This window comes from Stegodyphus dumicola, chromosome 2 (assembly GCF_044657685.1).
Source record: "Stegodyphus dumicola isolate Sdum_Otavi_A_Nest chromosome 2, ASM4465768v1".
In the NCBI taxonomy this organism is placed as follows: Eukaryota; Metazoa; Arthropoda; class Arachnida; order Araneae; family Eresidae; genus Stegodyphus; species Stegodyphus dumicola.
In genome coordinates, this window is record NC_140769.1 from 243,724,616 (window position 1) to 243,749,392 (window position 24,777).

The following is a 24,777-nucleotide window of genomic DNA, read 5'->3' on the forward strand; positions in this document are numbered from 1 at the left end:
GCTCACTGGAAAATTTGTGACCTGGTGAAAGCATTTTCTGACTAACTTTATGGCTCATAATTACTGTTCTGTCCATTCAAATGACAAAAATCTATATGGCTGATATTTATCTCCTCACAGCCAGCAGATACTATTCAGCAAAATGAAGATCAAATAAAGCATATGAATACATGAGCAATCAAACATGTGTGAGTTGTTTACTGTCCAATAGAACACTCGATAATATACCTAAAACACATTAATTATACCAACTCTAGAAATTAGGTGTTCACATCATGAGTTTGTTTTATGGTTTGGTTTATTGAGATTACAGCAAAGCATACTAGGGCTATCTGCCTAAGGGAAGGGATGCCTTCGGGAAGGACTTTCTAAGGGAAACTGGCTCGTGTACACGTTACACATGGGGAAAACCACGAAAGCGTCCATGCAGCCAGCCCGTTCGCGGGATTCGAACCTCGGACCGAACTACCAGTGTTCAGCGACTTTACCGCTCGGCCGCTGGTGGGCTCAATTGGCTTTATGTGATTACCGCAAAGCCTCGAGGGATAACAACAGGAGGGATCCCTTTGTAGATTTTTTTAAAACTGGCTCGTATAACAGTTACAAATGGGGCAAACCAAGGAAACGTCATGTAGCCAGCCCGTTCGCGGCATTCTAACCTGAGACACAACTACCAGTGTTCAACGACGCTTCGGCCACTAGTAGGCCCGTTCACTTAATTGGAAAGTGCAATTCATTATGTTAACAGACATGAAGGTGATAATCAGTTGGGCGCTGTTTTAAGTAATCAAATGTTATAAATGCACAGCTGTTACATTTCTTATTATTTATTAGTCATGTTTTTATTACGTAGATCATACGTATGATATAATTATGAATTAACCCAATAACAAAATGTGTACACTCTTTAGTATTCAAATACTCATCAATTATTTTTCAACTGATTATTACATACCCATAATAATTTGCAAAGAACTGATAACTATAGTTGTTGCCAATTACATAATCATTATCTAAATCAAAAGTAACTTCAAATAAACTTCTTGGCAATGTTCATTTTTGTATTCATACATACATATATATATACACATCTAATAAGTCATATATTTACATACAGATAGAGAGATGCAATGTTTTAGAAGTTGTTAGTATATATTTATTAGTATTAATGTAATGAATAAGATTTATATTAATGAATGTATATACAAATGTTTTTCATCATGCATAATAATAAATCCATAAATTTTCAATGTTTCAATATGTAGCATTTACAATAAAAGTATAGTTTCTAATGTATTTATAATTCAAAAAGTATTTCATTAATAACATGAAAATAATAGACAAATTTAATGAGTATTCTCATTATTACATAAGCTATGCTTTTCTTTTTTATGCATCTTTTATGCTGTTTAAAATGTGTCACTGATTATGCAGTTCCGCGCATATACAAACGGATTTTAAAAAATTATTCAAATTTAAGAAATAAAATTCTATTATATAACAGTGTTATAATACACGATCAGCACGAAATATGACAAATTTGGCGAACTTTTGGCTACAAACAATTTGTAAACAAATCCGAAATGCAAGAACGTCGTAAAATACTGTCAACTCTGAAATTTCCGCGATTATATATTTAATGAATATATACACATTTAAAAAATGACTCAGGCAGTTGTATTACAACAAAACAGCAATAATTAAATCGGCCTCTATTTCCACCGTCCATCACTTCACAGTGAGAGCCATCGCCATATTGAAAGTTACCCGTGATCCTTCAGAAGCTGACCTTTCGTCTGATTGGTTGAACGTTCGAGGAACACGTCTCCAGCCGGAACATTTTGGGAAAAGTTTTAAAATGTTGCTAGTAGCCGGGACACGTTCCTCCTAGCTAGACGAAACATTTCTCGGAAGCCTGCCGCTTAAAGTCGTACTACTAGAATCTTGTTTCTCGGAATTGTCCCGGGTAAGCGCGCGCGTCTATAGATGTGATAACAGCATTTGGCTAATGCTACTCCACTTCCTACTAAAACTAATAAGACACAATCACTATGAAAGACTCACAATTGTATCTACCAAATCACCTGTAAAGAATGTTCTCTCACGTATATAGGTCAAACAAAAAACCCTCTCAACCTCAGAATTAATAACCATAGATCGCATATTAAAAATTTAAAAAATAACAGCAATAATCTCTCAAAAAATAGTCAGCATACCACAATTCTAGAGCATTATATTATGCATAATTTTGATAACATAGAAATTAATGTGCTTGATATTGGACCGAACACTAAACTTAGACTGTTTAAGGAATCCATCTACATACTTCAAAAAAAGTCACTTTATCCTTACGGACTGAATTCATACTTAAGTCATACCACCAATAGACAGACAGAAGTCTCAATATATGGACAATTCAGATTTTTTAGCAACATAACGACCAGAGGAACAAGAGGAGGTGATTCCAAAAACAAAAAATTTTTTTCTGCACAAGATCTGAAATTAATAATTAAAAATCTTCATTCCTACCTTGAACATAAAGAATTTGCTAAGAATGCCATTAAACTTCTACATACATTTAAGAATACTACTTTATGAAATCTGATTAAAGTAATGGATCAACATTTTCAATGTTTACAAATAGTTAAAGACTTAAATATTGACTTTTGCAATTTTAAACTAAAAAATAGCAATTTTTTTTCACAAAAAACTGTTTTGTACTGTACAATTCAAACACCCTTCTTACGATCAACTAAAAATACCTAGCATTTTTAAAAAATATCAACACTTGCTTCCCGACAACTACTACGAATTAAGCCCTGCTTTAAATTTGAAAAGACCTTAGGTCAACTCGCTATCAACCACCACGAGGTACAAGAAAATAGGATATGTAATTGCCAACTACCTCTTTACCATAAATATGTCGATCCTTTCCACCAACATGTTATAACCGGAGATCTTAACATCATTGAAGACTTAGAATTGCGAGCCCTTTTACAACTTGGAACCAAATTTCGTCCTACTTTCAGTATCAATAAACACTTCTGCTTCAAACAATTCAATCAAGATCTTGATAAATTTATCATCTTAGTTAGTGATAAATCCAATTTACCTACTACTACTTTTCTTGAATGGAAAGCTGCACTGATTAAAGAATTTCAACATTTACTTTTCAAGACACCTTCTTTCAACTCTTTACACAATAAGAAGCAACTCTATAATCTTATTAAAAAACAACAAGATAATTTTATCATTACAAAAATTGACAAAGCTAGTAACAATTTTAGTGTTATTTGAAAAAAGTTTTACTTCGACCTACTGCACACAGAACTAAATAGTAATTGCACTTACCAAAAAATTACTACCAGCACCAAAATTCTTATCAATAAATTTAACGCACTACATAAAAGATTTAAGATACGAGGGCTATCCAGAAAGTAGATTACGTTTTGGAATAAAAAAATAAACAAAGTATAGGAAACAAATTTTATTATATACAGATGAAAGCCACACTCAAATACTACTTTTCTACATAGTCACCATACAAATTAAGGCATTTATCGTAGCGATGTACGAGCTTGGAAATTCCTTCGTCGAAAAATTCGGCCGCCTGCGCCTTCAACCACTTCGTTACCTCTTCTTGCAGCTGTGCGTCGTCATCAAAACGCTGCATAGCCAGCCACTTCTTCATTGCTGGGAATAGGTGGAAGTCGCTCGGTGCCAGGTCGGGACTGTACGGCGGATGAGGAAACAACTCCCACTTAAAAGATTCAAGAACTTTACGAGTGACATTTGCCGTGTGGGGCCGGGCGTTGTCGTGAATCAACAAGATCTTAGAGCTCAACATTCCTCTGCGCTTGTTTTGAATTGCTCTTCTGAGTTTTTGGAGAGTTTGGCAGTACCTTTGAGAGTTTATTGTAGTGCCTCTTTCCAGGAAGTCCACCAAAATTACACCTTTTCTGTCCCAAAAAACAGTCGCCATCATCTTCCTTGCCGACATTGTTTGCATGCATTTCTTGGGTTTTTGGGGAGAACTTGTGTGCCCCCACTGCATTGATTGCAATTTCGTTTCACAGTTCACATGTTTCACCCATGTTTCGTCACCAGTAACGATGCGATCGAGTAAAGAGTCACCATCCTTATGGTAAGTGTCCAAAAAGTTCAACGCTGCAGCCATTCGCTGATTTTTGTGGTCCTCTGTCAAGATTTTTGGAATCCATCTTGCACAAAACTTGTGGTAACCAAGCTTTTCGCTGATGATTTCGTGCAACAAACTTCGCGAAATTTGTGGAAAACTCAAAGAAAGTTCCGTTATTGTGAAATTTCGATTTTCACGGACTTTAGCATCGACTTTTTCGAGAAGTTCGGCGGTCACTATGCTGGGTCTCCCACTTCGATCTTCGTCGTGAACATTGGTTCGGCCATTTTGAAATCTTATGACCCACTGACGCACTCCACCAACAGTGATAATGTTGTCCCCATACACTTCACGAAGCTGCCGATAGATTTCTATCGGTTTACAGTTTTTTGCAGTCAGAAACCTTATTACTGAGCGCACCTCGCAGCTCGCGGGATTTTCAATTAACGCAGACATTTCAAACCGTCACAGTATCTGAACGGAGCACAGCACGAACCTCTCACTAGCACGGCTAGATGCAGACTGAGCTGCGCAACGCTCTGACCCCAAGATGGCCGCGCTAGCCCCGCCCCTAGCGGACACAGAAGGAAACATAATCTACTTCCTGGATGGCCCTCGTACATTCCCTGAACTATAATAACAGATTTGCAAATCTCTATGCACTTCCAAAATTTCATAAGTATCCTATTAAATTCAGGTTCATAGCCAATAGTACCAAAAGTTATCTTAAAGATAGATTATCTTTTTGCAAAAAAACTTCATTTAATACGTGACTTAATTAATAACTATGATTTTAAGGATCTGCATTGCAACTGGATGATTTCAAGTAACGAGCTAGTGATTAAGACAATTAATTCACTTAAAATAGACCATATACAATGCTACAATTTCGAGAACCTATATACTACCTTACCACTTAAAGAAATCTATACCAGATTACTTGCTCTACCAGATATAATTCCACAGATTTCGACAATAATTGATAACGAAAAATGGCAACTTTTTCTTTCGAGCGTGCTTTTCAATAATTTTATTCTCTTTAACAATAGCATTTTTAAACAAATTCAAGGGATCCCAATGGGAGGTAATTTTTCAAGTGCTGTGTATGAATTATTCCTTTTCACAAAAGAATTGACCTTTGTCCGTTCACTAAGTAAAGAACATAAATTTTACCAACACATCTATCGTTACATTGATGATATCATTGCCTTTAACAACCATAAGAAAATAGAAGCTGCTAATATCTACCCAACTTGCTTAAAACTAAATAATACAAATACGGTGCAAAATAATGTAGTATACCTTGACTTAAATATTATTGATTACAATTTTATTAAAGTTTACGACAAGAGGAGAGAATTCACTTTTTCTACACTAAAGTTAACCAACTGGAATTCTAATCTTTTCAAAAGAATCATCATTAACACAATTTTTTCACAGCGACTTAGAATAAAAAGAATATGTAATACTACAGAACACTTACAAGAAGAAATACTTTACTTCATCACAATTTTGAAAAATAACCAAATTCCTCATAAAATAATTAAAAATACCTTAAAAAAAAGCTGGCATTAGCTTTACCAAATTTTAGATAATTTGTTTTGGATAATGAAATTTTATACTTAAAGCCCAATGGTATAAAGTGGATGGCTGATTCAGATAATCTAATGTAAAAATTGTATAAATGTACAGATTATTCTTGTCACTACATTTTCTTTCCTCCAAGGATTTTGGCACTATACTTTAATACTATTGTCTTAATAGTTTTGAATTACTTAGATGGCCAAATTCTACTATTATTAACAAATTGGGCCTTTTCATTTTTCATAGTAGCTTGACCGCCCTCTAGCTTGAAGAATGACGACTTTTATTAATAAATGACTTTTTTTCCATTTTACTCTTTCTTTTGTGGCCAAAATAAGTAATCTTAGCTGAATTAGCCATTTTCACTTATTTGAAGCAGTTTTGTTCTTCTAACAACTTGACTGACGCCATTTTGAAATCTTTCCATGTCTTTTCGCGTCTCTCACACCCTCTTTAGAAAAAGGGGATAAGAGTTCCCGCCAAAACTACAATCTCTGCCCATTGGCCTATACAGATTAGATTGTGTCACCCACCTACGTCACACGACGAGAAGGAAGGTTGGTAGGACACGGAGGGGATTTGCACCCTTTTCAAATCTGTTGCGCGATACAGAGGACGGCACCACCCAGGTCAGTTTTTTAGTTTCTTTTGTTTTATGTGTTTCTTATGATTTTTTGGTCCTAATAAGACACGACGGTGTTTGTTTTCTTGCAAGTTTAATTGCATATTAATTTGATTATAGTACCATTACCTTTATAAAAGTTTTTTCTTCTTTAAGCTATGCAGGACCAGCCCGTACGTTATTGTAATTTTGACTAATAGCAAACCGCTATTTATTTTATTTTGATTTTAATTTTGCATTGCTCGGAGTTGCATTTACCTTTTTTAACACCTTAATGTGTTTTTCTGCGGACGTGTTGGGAAAAAGGAACAGAGAATTGACGCTCCAAAAAAGATTTTTTCGGGACAATTCATGTTTTTTAAGAATTTTACTCATCAAACAAGAGCTTCAATGGTCTGTTTCGGCGAAACACGTAATGGTATTTGGCCTAGTTTGACACTCAATCATTTTTCCCTTGAAAAGCCTGGTTGAGGGTTCGAATGGGTTAATTTACCATTTTCTGCTTTGTAATTATTGTATTTTTGTAATTTTAAAATTTATGTTTTCATTATAATTTTTGAATTTTATGTTTTAATATTTTTTTTCCGTCAATCTATTTTTATGTGTATTAACTTTTCACATATCACAACGATCAGATTAGTTTTTTCGTGCATTCGCATGTCTTCCAACATTCATTTCGCGTGTAAGCAGTTTTTTTCCAGTTTTTTCCAGATTAATATTTTTTTTTTATATTCTTTGTTTATATTTTAGTAATACAGCGTTGAACTATTTCGTGGAGGTACAGCTCCTGGTAACTTTTTAGCAAGATCCCTGCAATGTTTCTACCTATTATTTCATATATTTTTGCAGCATTATGTGCAAAAAATTTTTAAGACCAAATAGGTCTTACGTCTCATTACTGGTTAGCTTTACAATTTCTGTTTCGATTATATATGTATATATACATATGATCTCATCTCTATCCATCATGTACTTCAAACAAACAAACAAACAAACAAACAAAAAAAGTGTTCAAAATTTAAAGACAGTGGAGAATAATTATTAATAACACACACACACACAAAAATTACCAAACAAAGCATACAAAAATTATACATAAATAGTTACAAAAATATTACCTTGTTTGCAAGATGAAGTATCAAAATATTTCTGTTAATCCATAGTACCATATTTAAAAAACATGAAATTGTGCCATCTCCATTCCTGAAGCTATAATTATTCAATAGGTTGAATGATCTTTAGTGAAAATGCACATTTAACATCCTTTCTTCATACTATTAATTAAAGCATTAGTTAAGTTCCTGAAGAAGCAAATGGAATCTAAGAGTACATACCTGAACTCTAAGAAAAGAGCTTAGATAAAACAGAAAATGTCAAGCTCTTAGGAGAGAGCTGCCATTCTAACTCAAGAAATAACTTAAGGTGTCTAGTATGTCTGATATGGTAGACAAAACATCAAGATCAGGCGAATATGGATATCAATCCATTTGAACATTACTCTCAATCTGAAGATATTTATTCTGCTCTTATAGCAGCTTGATCAAAGAAGTGTCATCCATGAACAAAAAATATGGGCCTGCCACAACCTAAACAATCTTACCCTGCAGTTACAGAACCTTACTTACACCTCTGTATGGTTATAGAGCATCTGTAATAGATATAGAGCTTAATGTCGTTTTCTCTCAACCTTCCTCCCCAACAAGAATATTACCATCACACAAAGACTGTCAATTATATATACGATATGAAAGATTACACTTTTCAGGGTCTCTTTAGATAAATCAATGTCAACAATTAAAGTGGATCCATCCACAGACTATATGATGATCAGCCATCTTGACTTCGTTGAAGATGAATGACAACATCTTAAATGCAGAAAGCAAAATGAAGTGCAAGTCTTTCATGCATTAAAACAATGTATAAGAAACTTTCGATACATCTGTTTATTTGGGTATCAGTGATTGTTGAAAAGTCCCAAACCAACTACCAGCAAATGCACTATAATTTCTTCATTCCACCCATGACAAATAGTGGCCTTCAAATGCAGCAGCAACCTTCAGACAACTTTGATTAACAAGGTTGATAACCATGCTTAAAAAATTTCTTCACATCGTGAGATTAAGCTGGCCAGACAGTATAATGGTTAGGGAAGCCTGCTGCAGAGCATGGATTCAAATACTGAAGAAGGCATGAATGTTTGTAAATGTATACCATCTCTGTGGCATGGAGGCACTCTAAATACACGGCAAGTTGAAAATCCTCTCGTATGGTTTCATGGAAGGGATAAGGGGTGAGAGACCGTCGGACCCCCCTCTTCCTTGCTCTCTGTCAAAATTGGGGTGGAAGTAGAAATCCAACCTCCTTGATGCTTTGGCAAGCATTCTTCCTTGAATTACATGGACAAGACAACAACATCATGAGATGAAGCTTTAGGGAACACGCACAGCTCCCTGAAAATGCCCAACAGTATTTCACCTGCAAGAATTCTGCCATGCACTTGTAACTTCTAGCCTTTAGCAGAATTATTTATAAGAAATTGTTTGGCAATTTTCAATTTTTAAATATGTTATAGTTAACCAAGATATGTACATAAAGCCAAACATATTTCTCTTTTTAATTTGCATATTGTGTACAAACACCTGTACATCAATGTTTTTTATATTCAGTAACAAAAACTAATATAAGTAAGCATACTCAGGGGAATTTTAACCAGTCTATGCAGCAACACCACTTACATTTGACTTTTAATTTTGTCATCATTGTAACAGGCTTATATTTAACATTTTTAATTATTATTTTTTATTATTATTATATTTTACATCTGCCAAAATATGCTGTTTAATGGACCACACTCTATAAGGAATATGTATCCTACAAATGTTTCACGCTACACAAAATACTGTTACACACCATGCATACACAGACACACACACAAAAAAAAGTGGATAGTTCTGTAACTCCCATTTTACTGGGCTCATTGACGAAATTTAAAGCGTGTTTTTCAAGTCTCAAAAGCGCAACTTACAATGCATATTAGATTTATATATAGCACTGTTATAACATAGGTATTCTGACACAAAATCAGACTTTTTCTGAAATAATGATTTATATATATAATATATTTCGATTCTACAACTCAAGCCTAAATATTAAAAAATTTAGGAAGAAACTCACCAAGAAATTAAAAAATTTATCTTAAAACACTTTTTCTAGTTTGCGCCAAGAATAATTCACTAGGCAAAATTTTTAATTTATGGTAACCAATTTTACTTTCCCTTTCATAGTGCACAAGTGGAATAAAAGGTACAGCGCTCATTCTTTCTTAAAAAGTGTGAAAACTATATTTGGCATGATTATTGCTTGTAAATTCATGAAATTAAAAATTCATGAATATTTTAAAAATCTTTGATTAACAAATTCTAATTTTTTGCAGGTATACAAAGAAGCACATCTAATTTAAGATGATGGCAAAAATTTGATAGGTTTCAACTAATTTTTTTTTTGAAAATTTCATAAAAATTACTAAAAAAATACATATTTTAAAAATAAATCAGAAAATAGCTGTGAATTTTATTTCAATTGAACCTAAATTTTGAATTGTGAAACACACGCATAAAAGAATCAAGTAAGTTAGATAAAAAAAAAGTTATTATTAATAAATTTTTATATACCAAATATATACCAAATTCAATTAAAATTAACACTGAGGAGCTAAAACTTTGAGAGCTAACTTTTTAAAAATTGATGCAATTTTTATAAAACTCCACACTATAGGCAGAGTTTGAGCCGCAAAACTGAAATATCGAAAAAAATTTATATGTCATTTCAGAAAAAATACGATTTTGTGTCAAAATACTTATTAGAACAATGCTATATAAAAACAAAAAAATATATCTTAAGTCACGCTTTCAAGACATGAAAAATGCAATTTCTTCAATCTGCCTAGTACAAAAGGAGTTATAGAGCTGTCGCTTCTACCCCCAAGGTGTACCCCATATCGGCCCAGCGTGCAAAACCACTACACCATGAAGGTACGGTAGGAAGACAGGAGAAATGCCTTATATACTCCCCCTTAGCTTGGGCAAGTTGTTGTTATTAGTTATTAACTCAGATGCGAGATTTACTTGAACTGTGATTTAGACTTTAATCTATAAGTGATTTCAGCAACTGATATTTCTTGCGTGCTGAGGGTTTGTTCCCCACTCTCCCTGAACTATTTGCTGTTATTCATTCTGCTGTTTCCAACTTTTTTAATAAATTGTTAATTTTTTCCTGTTTATCGCAGGAATGAACATTTAGAGAGATACCAAAGAACTCATAGCTAGCAACAAGATTAGATTCTTTTTTACTTTAACTACATTTTGTGCTCTAGGATAGCAGACTTTCTATAAGGTCCAAAATGTAAATATGTAATACTGAAATTTTATGCTCATTATTTACAAGCAAATGAAACATAAACACCACAATTATTTCAATAATAGCATAAAATACTAATGTTATGTAATAATATACATGAACTCTAAATTATATACATATTTTGGAGTTCAAAAATTTTATCCTTTACTCACAAAATGTAGCAAATTTTTAATACAATAACATAAGATTCTGTGGAAGGAAAAAAGGCTTTTAATCAATTTTTAACTTAATCTCATATTCTGAAAGATAAATTTAAACAATTTATTAAACAATAACTATCATATTATAACAATTAATCCATATGCATGCACACCCTGCCAACACAAAGTCTGAGATAGCAAGACCATTTTTTAGTAATTCAAGTGTTTTGAAAAAGGCACTATGGTATGTCTAGTAGTATTTGCAGCAGGCAAACAAATCTATTAAAAAGGCATAAAATACTTACGGATTCTACAGATATTTTATGTGGAAATTTGAGATTAAAGTTCCTTTATGTTCCAGAAAAAGATTTGCACAATTTATTCTTATTAATTAAAACACCGTGTGATGTGTAAAACATAAATGCCAGATGCTATGATTTTAAAAAGTATTTAGTAGCTTTCCATATATTTTCTTTCTGTCTGTGTTTCAATAATAATACCTAACCTCTTCTTACAAAAACCATACGTACCATCATAACATATAAAAGGCATTATTATCTTTTCAAAGTACAATAAATTCTCTGACAGCTTTAAATAAATCTGGTCTCCTATAGGGACGATTGTCTTACACAGACAATGTTAATGTTTTACAAATTGTCAGCAATTACAGTTACTTTCAAAAGTAGTGGTCTTAGGAAAGTCATTGCCTTGGCAGGCTTCAGTGCAGTAAAAAAGTAACAGTCCAAGTAAAACATAATAAAAACAAACAATCGACATTAAGTTTCAGTACAGAACTGAAAATCAAGTAACAATGTTTATCTATACTTTTCACTCCATACATTTACTTTAACAAGCAAAATTAATGATTCTGATTGAAAAAGTAGCATAGACAAGTAAATTCAGTGAGGAATAATTAATATGCAAAAGAGTTTAAGACATTAGAAATTGATGATTAGCATAGCGTATTACTAGAAAAATACAAAGTACAGTGTACTCTTGATTGTCTGAGAACTGATTATCTGTGCATGGCAGTGACCAAGCATGCACAATCAATAATGCTATATGCGAAAGTGTGTATGCAGTGACCACGCATGCACAATCAACGCTATATGCGAAAGTGTGTATGAAACAGACATGCAGATATTGCCCCAAATTTCACAAGAATAGAAGAGTCTAAGAGTAACACAAGAGAAGAAGATATTAACAAAATTGCATTAGTCGAGAGACAGAAATGATATCTGCAGAAACTCTATTGGATTTTGTTCACCAAAGGGGATTCGAATAAAATGATAAAAATAACACTTTTAAAATATGCAGTGAAATATTTTTCGACAAGTACTGAAACATTCTCAAAATAAAATTATTTAGTTTTTTAAGAAATAAACACAATCTACATAATTTGGTTATTACAGCAAAACACACTAGAATGCCTTTGTGGAGGACTTTCTAAGGGAACTGGCTCATCTATAGGTTTACACGTGGGAGAAAACCATGAAAATGGCAATGCAAACAGCCCATTCTCCAAGATTCAAACCCTAGAACGAACTACCAGTGTTAAGCGATTGTACCACTCGGGCGCTGGTGGTGCAATATACATGAAACCTGATAGTCTGAATTATCTGTAACCTGCTTCTTCGGCATCAGCCTAAATAATCAAGAGTACACTAAATGTTTTAAAAAAAAAAAAAAAAAACTTTTTCATGAAACCAGGTCAAACATTAAAAGCTAACACGATAAATATTTTTTAACTAAATGGAGAGGGAATGAATATTTAAAAACTTTTCAGCAAGCTAGATTATGTTATATAAAAGAAAAAATAATTAATGACAATTAACTTAATTACATTTAAATTATGACAAAAAAGTATTACCTTTTATAAGCAAATTTTATTTGGTTAGGACCATTCAAATTTGACTGTGGTAAATTCATTTTTGAATATACGGCCTTCCACTTATTTTTATTTGTAACCTAAAAAAGGTCAACCCATTAGAAAAATTAATAAAAATATATTAACACACTTTTTGAAAAGAGAAAGATATAAATATAAAAGATTAACAGGACATTCAGAGTTACATAAACTATATTTACCTTATTGTAACCTCCTAGTTTGTGCATTATTTTAAAAAGCTTATACAAGTTTAAATCTCTATTACTAACTGTAGGTGCCTTGTTTATGGGAGTACCTTAAAGAAATTTAAAAAAAAAATACATGTATATATAAAGAAAGATGCAAATAATATGATATAAGAATATTTTTGTGAGTTACATTGAAGCTTTATATATTTATAAAAACAATAAATTACATATATTATATAAAATAAATACAATATATTTTCCTTCAGTTTTTTCCTGATTTTACTTCTTGAAAATCAAGAGGGAAAATTATGTGGTATATACCACTTCCGAGGGAATGGCTTAAATGAAAAACACAGCATAATGGAAAGTATGTATAAAGATGTTACTCTAGTCTATTTAAAAGAAGCTATTAATCAAAAAGTTGCAATATCCTTTGTGTTTACAGAAAGCACTTTTGAGGGTGCACGTTATTTTATATGGTAACTAAAAAGGCACAAGTTTCTAAATCATATTGGGGGAGCATAAGCAAAGGAGAAAAATATGTGAATAAATAAAATATTGTTATACAGTACACAGTCTCTAATCCGGACATCAATTATCTGGAATGATCTATAATAGCGAGAACTGGCAATTTGTCCAGGCCTATGGACTTGTTATTCAAGAAATCAGCATGCACTGAAACATATGTAACTGAGATATAAGATAAATTACCTCTTTCATCCATAAATTTATACAGCTGGGCAACAAATCTGTCTTTTTCTTCACTTGGTTCATCATCAGAAGACTATATAAAACAACATGATATACCATAAGATAGAAAAAATAAACACATTAGTTCAATTATTTTAGCTTTGGATCACATCAAAATACAGCAGTTTTATTTAAGATTACAGTGTACTTTAATTCAGTTCAGTTAGAGACAATACATGCAGTAGTTTTGATTGAAAAATATAAAAATTCAATAATTCCATCGTCAATACACAATTACAAAACATAAAGTACTATAATAATGCTTGAATTTAGATATTAAATATCTTTATATCAGTTATAGAAAGTACAGATGCAGAAAATTCTTGTTGTTTATGCAGAAAACGTTTACTTCTAGATTAATTTGTCAAAATATAAACAATTATGGAAAAAAATCATATTCTTCCCGTCCTATCCCTATCTGAAGAATATATTTTCAACTTTTTTCTACATATGGCTTAAAATTCTATTTAATATTATAGCTACCAATCTTGAAATATAGAAAACCAGGAGGTTTTTCATGATGGCCAATGAGGCCAATTCAAAAGAATTCTAAACTGACTTAAATTCACTTTTGATTCCTATTAATGAACTCTTTATATTTAGATATTCTAAATTTTTGTTCTTTGATGAACTTCATTTTGCAATTTTCTTACATTCAGAAAATTTAAATCAGAATGAAAAGCTACTATTTATCAAAGTAGCTTTAAATACGATGAAAAAAGTTAATTAATATACATACTTCTACATAGCTACACTTTATTGATGCTGAAAATAGAATTTGTAAAATTCAAAGTAAAAAAAAGTTTCATTAATTCAAAAAATTCCATTTATTGCTGTGAAACATTTCCCTTTGTAAAGGCTAAAAAATATATATTTAAAAAGAGAGAGAGAAAGGAAAGAAAGATTCAGAGACTGAAAAGCTGACAACCAATATTTCCAACTGAGGGTTCTCAGAAACTATGTTATTGATAATTTTAATGTTGACATTTCTCCCTAACAAGGCATAAATTTGAAATTAATAATAAATGAGAAAGTTTAATCAATAAATGTTATATTATTATTATTATTTATGCTTGTCTTGAGCATAACAAGTGTTAAAAAAAGGCGGAGGAAACTTTCTCCATACATTTTGGCACATAATAACTGGAAGAGTTGACAGCTATGCGAGATCCTTGATTTAATGGGTTCCCCCCCCCCCTCCATGATTTCAGTGGAAAGGTATAAAATAAATAAGCTAAACTATCCCTCATTTAATGGTAGATTTATTTAAGACAACTGACTTGCATGTAATGAGGTATCTTTAAGTATCACAGATTTTCAAATTCTCTCTAAAATACTTTATAAATTGGGGAAGAAGAAGATGCACTTAAATTATTCAAAATGGGAGAAAATTTATTAAAAACAATACATAATAAACAACTCAGCTAATTATGATACTTAAGAAGATGCTGCCCAATGATGTAATGTAAGTAAAAATCTATGTAAAGATCAAATAAATTTAAGTTCTCAATTTTGGTAGAACTAAAAAACTCAGTATAAGAAGGCATCTCCTTAACATACTGTGCATGAAATAAAGAAATTCTAGTAATTTTTTAGGGAGTAGGATTCAACAGAAAGTAAGCTGTAATCAAAAATTGGATGAACTGGCTTGATGTCTGAGTAAGTATGAAAAACATAACTTAAATAGCAATAAACTGTTTAAATGAATATTTAGACACTGCTTCTGCAAAACTGATACAAACTAGCTGCATCCCATTACTGATAGTGTACACATATACACTTGATATATTTACACATATACATTTGATTTAATCAGCAAACTGATGTACACAGCACATTAATTCCAGGTAGTGTCAGCAATATAAACTGAAAACTGTTTACAACATTAAAAAAAAAAAATTGTTTCTGATAATGAGAGAATAAAAGAGTAAACTTCTCTTCTCTTATGACAGTTAGCATAGACTAGTTAGCAATTAGCTCAACAGTCATATGGCAAGTCATATGACTGATTAAAATTTTAAAAATTTCAATTTTAGAAAGAAAGCTTTTACAACAAAATTTTTATTTACACAGCTTTTTAACTTACTAAAAATTCACAAAAATATATAATCTTGTTATTATAGAATTAGAGTTCTCAAGTGGTTAAACTTATGAAGGAATCTCATGTCCCACAAAAACATATGTAAGTAGGAACTTTACATACCGAAAGAAGTTGTACTCACCTTAAGTTTCAATTTAAAAAAAAAAAAAAAATCAGATTTCTTAGAAAAGTTTTTTTATGATGGAACCTTTCAAGCAGGTTCTGCTCTAGTTTTATTTTTTCCAGTTATTTCATGAACAGTAAAATTGAGATTAGTTCTGTCTTCCAAATGAAAATTGCATATTTTATTAATAGATGAAATTATTTAGAAAAAAAAAACAACTTACATCTGAATCAGAATCATGACTATCTTCATCTGCTGAAGGAAAGTCTAAACCTTGAAAAAGAGCTTTGTCCCAATGAGGTGGTAATTCTTCTTTTTCCAGGTATAATACTGCTTTCTCTACAGCTACAATAAGTGGAGAGAAAACTATATTAAAGTTAAGTATTGATTTATAACAATACAAAATTAATTCCTCACAGTTTATTTAATCTTTTAATCCTCTCAGCCTTACCGATGCAAAATTCCCTACAGAAGACTGGCTTTCATATACATTACATGTGAAAACATCTGCCAGTATTTATCTGATTTAGGATTGTTTGTGAATTGGAAGGAAAGGAATAAAGGTACAAAGTGACAGTCTTTTTTTTTTTAAACCATAATCAAGAAAATACAATTTATGCATGACATTTTGAGGAACTTTGAAATTTGAGAGCTAAACCTGTAACGGTCAGAGGGTTAAAAATTACTAAACCCAATTTTGCCTCCATAATGTTTTTAAGAATAACTACACTAATGCTTAACTTTCATAAATTTTGCACACAACTTTTAAATAACTTCAGATAATAACAGTAAAAATGAAATTCTATTATCTTTTGAAAAAAAAAAAATATTTACCTGTTCTTAGAGTATTATTGTCTACTTTCATTGCAATTTCTCTGTTAAATTCTCTAGTATCTTTTTTGGGAACTTGATAACTAAAAATATTCAATATATATAAATATGCACAAGTATTTTATTTAGTTTTAAATTTTACTTGATCATTAGAACTACAGTAATTGGAATTTTAATCAATATTAAGAAATAATGAGCATACTATTTTCCATCTTTGAAAGATCGAATTAGATGTTCTTCTTTTGAAATTTTTATATTTGACTGTGCAGGATGTGGTACAATCAGACCAGGATACCAACTGTCTTTTTTCCGTCTGTCGCCATAATCAACACAAACTACTTTACCCAAATCTGGATCTCTTTCTTTTCCTCGGATAGCCTTCAATTTTCTAGGAAGTGAATCTTCATCACTACTGCCATAATCTCTGTAATACAATTTAGAAAAAAAGAAGGACAAAAAATTGGGTATCAAATAAAAAGAGCGAAAAAACACAAAGTATCTAGCATGATCTAAATTACCATATTTGGTATTTACAGAAAATCCCACTGACTACAAGAGGCGGTGCCAATCATGCCAAACAAAATAAAATAATAATAATAATAAAACATTTACTAATTACAAGAAAAAACATTCTATTTTTCTTTCAAATATATTATATTATCATTTACTTATATTTAATTTTTCATTAAAAATTTCCATTATTTTTTATTAAGGAGACATACTGTAAAAGCAATTATTTTCACTAGGTTTTAATTTAATCGCCGGTAAGATTCCATAACTTTGGAAATATTCAACAGCATGCTCTACTGCAGTAGGCAGGTCCCAAATTTTAATTTTTTTTTTTTCGAAAATGGGTGATAGAGGGGGTGGAAAAAGGAGTCTTTAATCAAGAATAATAACTACCATGTGTAATCAAGGTTACACTAAACCCACCGTGTTTGAAGAAGACTTTTCCATTTTTGGCGAAAAATCACATAGTTTTGCATCTTTTCTTTAATAGGCAAAAATGGCTGATAAGATTTTCCGTAAGTACCCCATATTTTTATATCATCACCATATAGATGTTAACTCTACTGAAATTAATTTTTAAAGCAGACGGCTGATTAGAAAGGAACACATCAAACTCAAATATATTGAGCACTACTTAATGGTCTTGACATTTATTTTCTTCTAATTAACATCTGTAGTGCTTATGAACAGAAATATATAAAAGGGATACATAAGTTGATGCAATCTAGCATATCCTTCCATTCTTGCTTTTATTATTTCCATTGTTTTTTAAGTAGTTCTAAGTCACATCTGTAATAGTAACTTTAATGTTATTAAACAGTAGCTGGCAAAGGAATAAGGAGAAGCATATGCTAAAATATAATGCTTGGAAAATTTTATTTACAGGCATTACAGGAATCAAATAAAACAAAAATGGGAGAAAATTCTATATCACCTTTAAAAAAAAAACTGCGACAAGTTTTACGATTTTTTTAGGTAAGGATAATTAAGGAATTGATGCTGATAATATTTCATAATACTCTTTACGGAACATGCTCTAGACTAGCAAGCCAAAATACATGAATAAATAACAATGGGAAAAACAAACCATGGTAAGCAATTCTAAACAGATTCAATGAATAGCAAAAAAAGTTATACAAATTGCAAATCCTACAAAGTAACCTGATAGTAAAAAATAAAATAAATAAGTAAAAACTGTTATTATTATTTATATCATTGTAAATATGATTGTAAGAAGCATTTCATAGCTTTTTATACGTAATTCCAATATATCCATTGAATATTTCTATATACTTCAACACTACTTTCTTATACAATATATTCACCTGAAAAATATTTAATTTAATGCATACTTGTTAATTATCAATTTCAGCATTTCTTTCCAATACCAGTTGTTTTAAAGATCACACATATTTAAAAAAGACTAAATAAGCAAAGCAATTTTTCCACAATAATGTAAATACATTTAATTGTTAATTGCGTTATTTAATCTTACCTAACAGTACATGAATATGTTTTATTACATATTAAAATCACCTAAATATATAGCTTCACAGCAGATTTTGCAAAAATAATGCATAAAAACATATAAATAAATGGCTCTTGCAACTAATTTTTAATGTATACACACACACATACATTTCACAGTAAACATAATAAATAATTCTTTTAAAGTTACTATAATAAAAACTTACAAAGAAGAATTCATAGTAGATCGCCTTTTCCGTTTATATTTACCAGCACCAATAACAGGAGTACCAAAATGTTCTGGATTTGTAAGTGGAAACTGATCTAAAGTCTAGATAGAAAATAATAAATTATATATCACAAAAAAGTGTTACAAGTTATTTAAATTATGTTAAACATACCCCCCTTTCAAAATACTACAAATAGATTAACTTTTCTATATACAAAGTAACTAATTATATATAGATTTTAAAATATATTTTTAAAAAAAAACTATCTTAGTTATTTCAGATATACGCATACTTAAAAAAAATATTTGCTATATATTTCTACTTAAAATCTTAATTCAAAATTCAATTTTATACTATCAAACAGCACCAAAATTTTAGATTCGTAAATTTTATAATGTCAACAAAATTGCTTTTAGTTAACAAAAAAAAAAAAAAAAAAAAAAAAAAAATTAAAATTAAAATTATAAAATGAACAGACAATTTTCACACTTTCAACAATGTTCCCTTGTATTTTTATAGTTATATAGCAGGAATTTCAACAAACAACTTTAGTTACAGAAACTTTACATGTTTATTAAAAACGCCTAAATTCATCCAACAAATACACTGGTGTGCAAAAATTAAGGGCGAAGTCGAAAAATTAGCATATCAGCTGGAAAAAGAGGCAGAGCGGACAGAAAGACCAATCAGGAGATTAAGTAAGGTGATGTACGGTAGCACATGCGCAGATATGCAGGTAGACGTAATGGGGGAGTGTCTGAGTAGTATAAAGCATGTTGTCGGTGTAAGATCAGTTTTTCTGGCAAAGAGATTGCACGCCGTATAGCAGTTAAAATCACACCGAGTTGCTGCCTCAGCGAGAAATGGCGAATAATCAATCTGTTAGACGACATCTGAATGCTTTTACCCGAGGTCGAATCATTGGGAAGTTGGAGGAAGGCCGCAGTGTGACAAGTGTGGCTGCAGAGTTCGGAATTGCTCACAGCATCGTTTCACGACTTTGGAGACAATTTCAAACTACAGGAACAGCTATCCGGGGGTTTAGTAATGGTCGTCCACGAGGAACCACACCCGCAGATGACCGGTATATTGCCTTACAGGCCAGAAAAAACAGGCGGCAGACAGCGGGAGAAATCGCTAGACACACGACACAGGCGGCTGGACGACCGATATCGCGTTTTACCGTGGTCAGAAGACTGCACGGTGGTGGTCTGTTTGCACGACGCCCTGTACGGTGTGTACCTCTAACGCCTGCCCATCGGAGAAGGTGTTCTCTGTGGTGCCGGGAACACCGGAATTGGAGAGACAATGAATGGGGACGAGTACTCTTTACAGATGAGAGCAGATTCAGTCTGAGTAGCGATTCTCATCATCTGGAGAGAGCGGGGAAGCCGCAATCATCCCTCGAACATTATTGAAAGAAACAGGTATGGAGGTGGCGGTGTTCTCGTTTGGGAAGGCATCATGCTTGGTAGTCATACAGCGGATCTCAATCCCATCAAGCATGTATGGGATTTTCTAGGCAGACGCTTGGCAGCTCGTACCTTACCACCAGTAACGATTCCGGAGCTTCGATTGGCGCTGCAAGACGAATGGGCAGTAATGCCTCAACAACTCATTGACACCCTCATTCTCAGCATGGACAAACGCTTTAAAACTTGCCTAGCAGTCAGGGAAAATCATATCCCCTATTAAAGACCGGATGTTTCTTGCTGGACACCCATCACAGGGATGTTTCGGCCTTCAGTCGCATTGCGCTCCATGCTACTTTTTCAATCAAGCTTCTTTTTATCCCTCTGATTTCTTAGTAAGTGTTGCTTACATTACTAATGTCCTTACGTATTGGGGATCTTGTGGTATTAAATGTGTTGATTTGGAAAGCTTTTGTACAAAATTATATTGAAAAAAACGTCACGTCCTTAATTTTTGCACACCAGTGTAATTTGGTAATACACTTAATATAATAAGTTCACTACATTAAAGTATTATAGAAGGGTTAAAACATATTTATGGTTAACTAAATGACTTATGAAATATTTATGTTATAAATCTGTAATCCAGCTTAAAATCACTCACAAGCACAAAAATATTTAAGTAATAATAATGGAAAAAAATGGTTAATTCCAGTTATCTGAAAATACATTTTCCCCCTGCCTAAACACTGAAATAATTGTTGCATTACATAAAATAAAGCAGAATCATCGCTGCTTCTTTACTCCCTTCGCGCCGACTGTCACGTATACGTGCCAGCAACGAACACACTTACCTACCAGCCGACATGCAGGGCATTTTTGCGTTTACTACCGACTGTCACGTATTTGTGCCAGTACCCTGGAACGTTTTTCAAACTATAATTTCTGCCACAAGATGGCACTGTATGTCCATATGGTTTCAGATACATGTACATTAGACCTTCTACTCGAAATGAGAGAATCATGACTCACATACACGTGTTTTTGATTATATAAACAAACGGGGAACTAAATGTTTCCGAATGGCGTGATTTATGACATCTCTTTAAATCGCACTTTATTCGCAGGTGGTAGTTGTTTATTGTAAGTAGAAGTTTTATATGCGCTAAAGCGTTGAGTATTTCGGTTTACAGTTCAGTTTTTAGAAAATAATTAGATCTTGTTAGACGTGAATTCTTTCTGTTTTTACCGTTTCAATGTCAAAGCGTCGAAAATGTTTAACAGAGCATGAAATAGCAGAAATGATGCAATATATTTTAGATATTGTAAATCAGCCGATTTACACCCCTTTTATTGCTTCAGGTATGTTGCATCAGTATGTTCTTCACAAATTGTAATATTTTTATTAATATTCAAAAACTTGATTCTGTATTTTCTGCTAATTTTACTTTTATTATGTATTTACTATAGTACTTTCAGTACTAAGAACAATTTTACTTTTATTATGCATTTACTATACAGTGAAAAGACTTTAATCCGGACTCGTCGGGAATTCGGCGATTCCGGATTATAGATCATCAGTTTAAATCTGGTAAGATGGCATGCAGAAATTATAAAATTAAAAATATGAAACCGTAATTTATGAAATAAAGAGCAATTATGATCTAAAGGGTATCAAAATTTACAAAAAAAAAAAGCTTAATATTTATTTGTTTACTTTATTAAACATTTCTTTCAATGCGCGCATGCATAAAGCATACATTACGCATAGTCGAAATTAAAAAATTGCACCCAGAAAACTATTTGATGTGTATTCGTGATATTTATATTTATAATGACGAGGAATTTGATTTAAATCATATCAAAGACGGAGTACATCGAGATGAAATACTACATTTAGTGAGGAATTATAAGCCGAATAAAATAAAAACATCTGCTGTAAAGATAAGGATAGTGCTGACAGATCAACTTCCAGTTCATTGCGCGTCGCGACGCGCAATGAACTTTGATGAACACAAAATACCTTTTCCAGGGTAGCTGATTGTTCTTTGTTGTTTACAAAACCAATCTGCAATGACTTTTATCAGCCACATGGTTTGAATTCCACACTTGTCTAAAATGCTTAATCGCACTCAAAATGAAAATCACAAAAAAAGGCAGAAATACAAGATGAATAAATATTACGGCCTTTTGCAAATTTCAACCAAAATTAAGGACTTTTTGAGAATTAAAGAGCATTTAAATAAAATCCTATGGACTTTTTAAGGGCCATACAAACCCTAAATATCTTTCGCTTTGATTAGGGATTTTCTTCAAAATATGTAAACAATTCCCAAACTAAAAATATTTTTACTCTTTCTCAGTGTTTAAATTTTGTTTTGACATTATAATTGTTTGGCTTCAAATATATAGAGACTAAATATAAAAACAAGATGATGAAGGCAAAATGATGACCAGGTGAAGACCAGAAAATTCCATTCAATGGAACGCAGTCAGAATCAGAAAACTCTATCTCAAATATGATATGAACCAATTCATCAATTCGTTTAAGTTTTTTCCCCCCCTTCTTATTTTTATTTATTTTATTTTTTTTGGGGGGGGAGGACATTTTGAAAAATGTTTACTTGTATAACAATTTAATACTGAAATGCAATAGACTGGGTTGGCTCTCGGCAAAAAGCTTGATATAAACATATATTCAACTTATCAGAATAGACATGAGGAACATGATTTGGATTACCCTAAATATTCTATACATTGATATCATACAGATGATTGGATTTGTAGGAAATAAAAGCAATTGTATAATTTCAAAAATAATAATACATGACTAAGAACATGCACAGCTTAGCTGCAAGCCTGCTTGTTGATAATAATGATTTTGTTTATTGTAGTTTTAAAACATTTATGCTTAATGATATTTAAAAAAGATATAAATGTAATTATTTTCATTGAAATCAAAATTCAGTAACAATATTTATGAAATTCAAAGCAGTACTAAAAGCTAATAATTTTGTTTCTAGGTTTTCCTTGCATGGGGAATAAAACTCCATGCATTTAAAGATTACAGATGCTTAAAAGAAATGGTCAGAATAATGGTATACAAATAACGTATGTGTGAAAACAGTATTGATCAGCTACTTAGATGCACCTTCTTTTTAAAAAAACAATTTTTAAAATGCAACTCTAAATTAATGTTTCAAACGAATAAAATTATGTTTACAACTAAAACATTTCATCTCTCAGTGTATTTCCTTAAAATGGAACTACACAGAATTGAAAAACCCTTAACCCCATTCTTTCAAGTCTAAATTCCAAGATAGAATCAAAAGCGCTTTTTTTTTTTTTTTTTTTTTTTTTTTTTTTTTTTTTTTTAAATCTGGAGACTTAACTTATTACCCTGTCAACCATGAAACTATTGATAAGCAGCATGATTTATAGCTAGTTGTGGTAGGCATGACATAACACTCATAACATTTGTACTTTTGTTTAATGTAACCCCAACTGTTTCTTGATAAGCTACATCTTGTTTTTATGAACAAAGATATAAATTAACTGTTATTGTAATTTTTCTTGCAGGCAGAAAAAATATTATTACAACTTGGGCTCTGCTTTCTACAGAACAACAAGCAATGGACTATTTTCAAAGTTATGGGGTTCTATCATAAAAAAATTTATGTTAATGGACATAATATGATACTTTCATTTGAAACCAGATAAACAATGGTGATGCAATATCTGTGACTGCATTCCAGTTTATTTATAGCTGGTCAAGAGAATCAACATCAGTTAAATGGAGAATTGCTGGATATGGCCAAGAAAATAATCAAGGGGCCTAACAAAATAGTAGAAACTGAAAGGCATCGAAAAAATGAAGTGTGTGGAATATTGATTGCTTATTAAATAAAGAGGAGTTGGTTCTTTCAGAACTCTTTAGGAATGACCTTTGAAACTTTTATGGTTCGATGGTAGACAACTTTTAAAGTTGACAGGATGATATGAAAGTATCTTATTTTCTAGTATATAAGACTTATAATTTAATATCTAGCTGAAATAAAAGGAAAAAATTACATACAGGACTTTCTGCAAAATGTCTCCCACTTTTTAAACATAATGATGTTCGCCTCAATGTAGTTTCGTCTCCATCATCAAACACTACAAATAAAAACAACAATTATAATAATTTTTTAAATGCTAAATATTTCTTAATTTACTTAGTTTCACAAAATATTATAAACTTACCAACAGTATATTGGCTATAATCTTGTAATTTATTAATTACAGCTTCAAAAAATTGATTCTTTTCAGGATGTTTTGCTTCAATATCAGCTCCAATCTAAAATATTTTAGAACATTTGTATTAATACTTCAAAGAATAATAAAATTATATAAAGAGG

At 31.7% G+C, this 24,777-nt stretch overlaps 1 protein-coding gene across 1 annotated transcript in view; it reads right to left on the reverse strand.

Moving 5' to 3' along the window:
• The window catches only part of LOC118198171 (uncharacterized), a 112,469-nt gene that overhangs the window by 74,571 nt on the left and 13,121 nt on the right, over positions 1-24,777 (reverse strand). The window contains exons 4-12 of the mRNA XM_085811965.1: positions 24,623-24,716; positions 24,456-24,535; positions 18,966-19,069; positions 16,964-17,185; positions 16,765-16,844; positions 16,154-16,275; positions 13,688-13,760; positions 12,989-13,083; positions 12,771-12,868 (exon numbers count right to left, since the gene is read on the reverse strand). Of these exons, the coding sequence (XP_085668091.1) occupies positions 12,771-12,868; positions 12,989-13,083; positions 13,688-13,760; positions 16,154-16,275; positions 16,765-16,844; positions 16,964-17,185; positions 18,966-19,069; positions 24,456-24,535; positions 24,623-24,716 (968 nt within the window). The remainder of the gene's footprint in view (positions 1-12,770; positions 12,869-12,988; positions 13,084-13,687; positions 13,761-16,153; positions 16,276-16,764; positions 16,845-16,963; positions 17,186-18,965; positions 19,070-24,455; positions 24,536-24,622; positions 24,717-24,777) is intronic.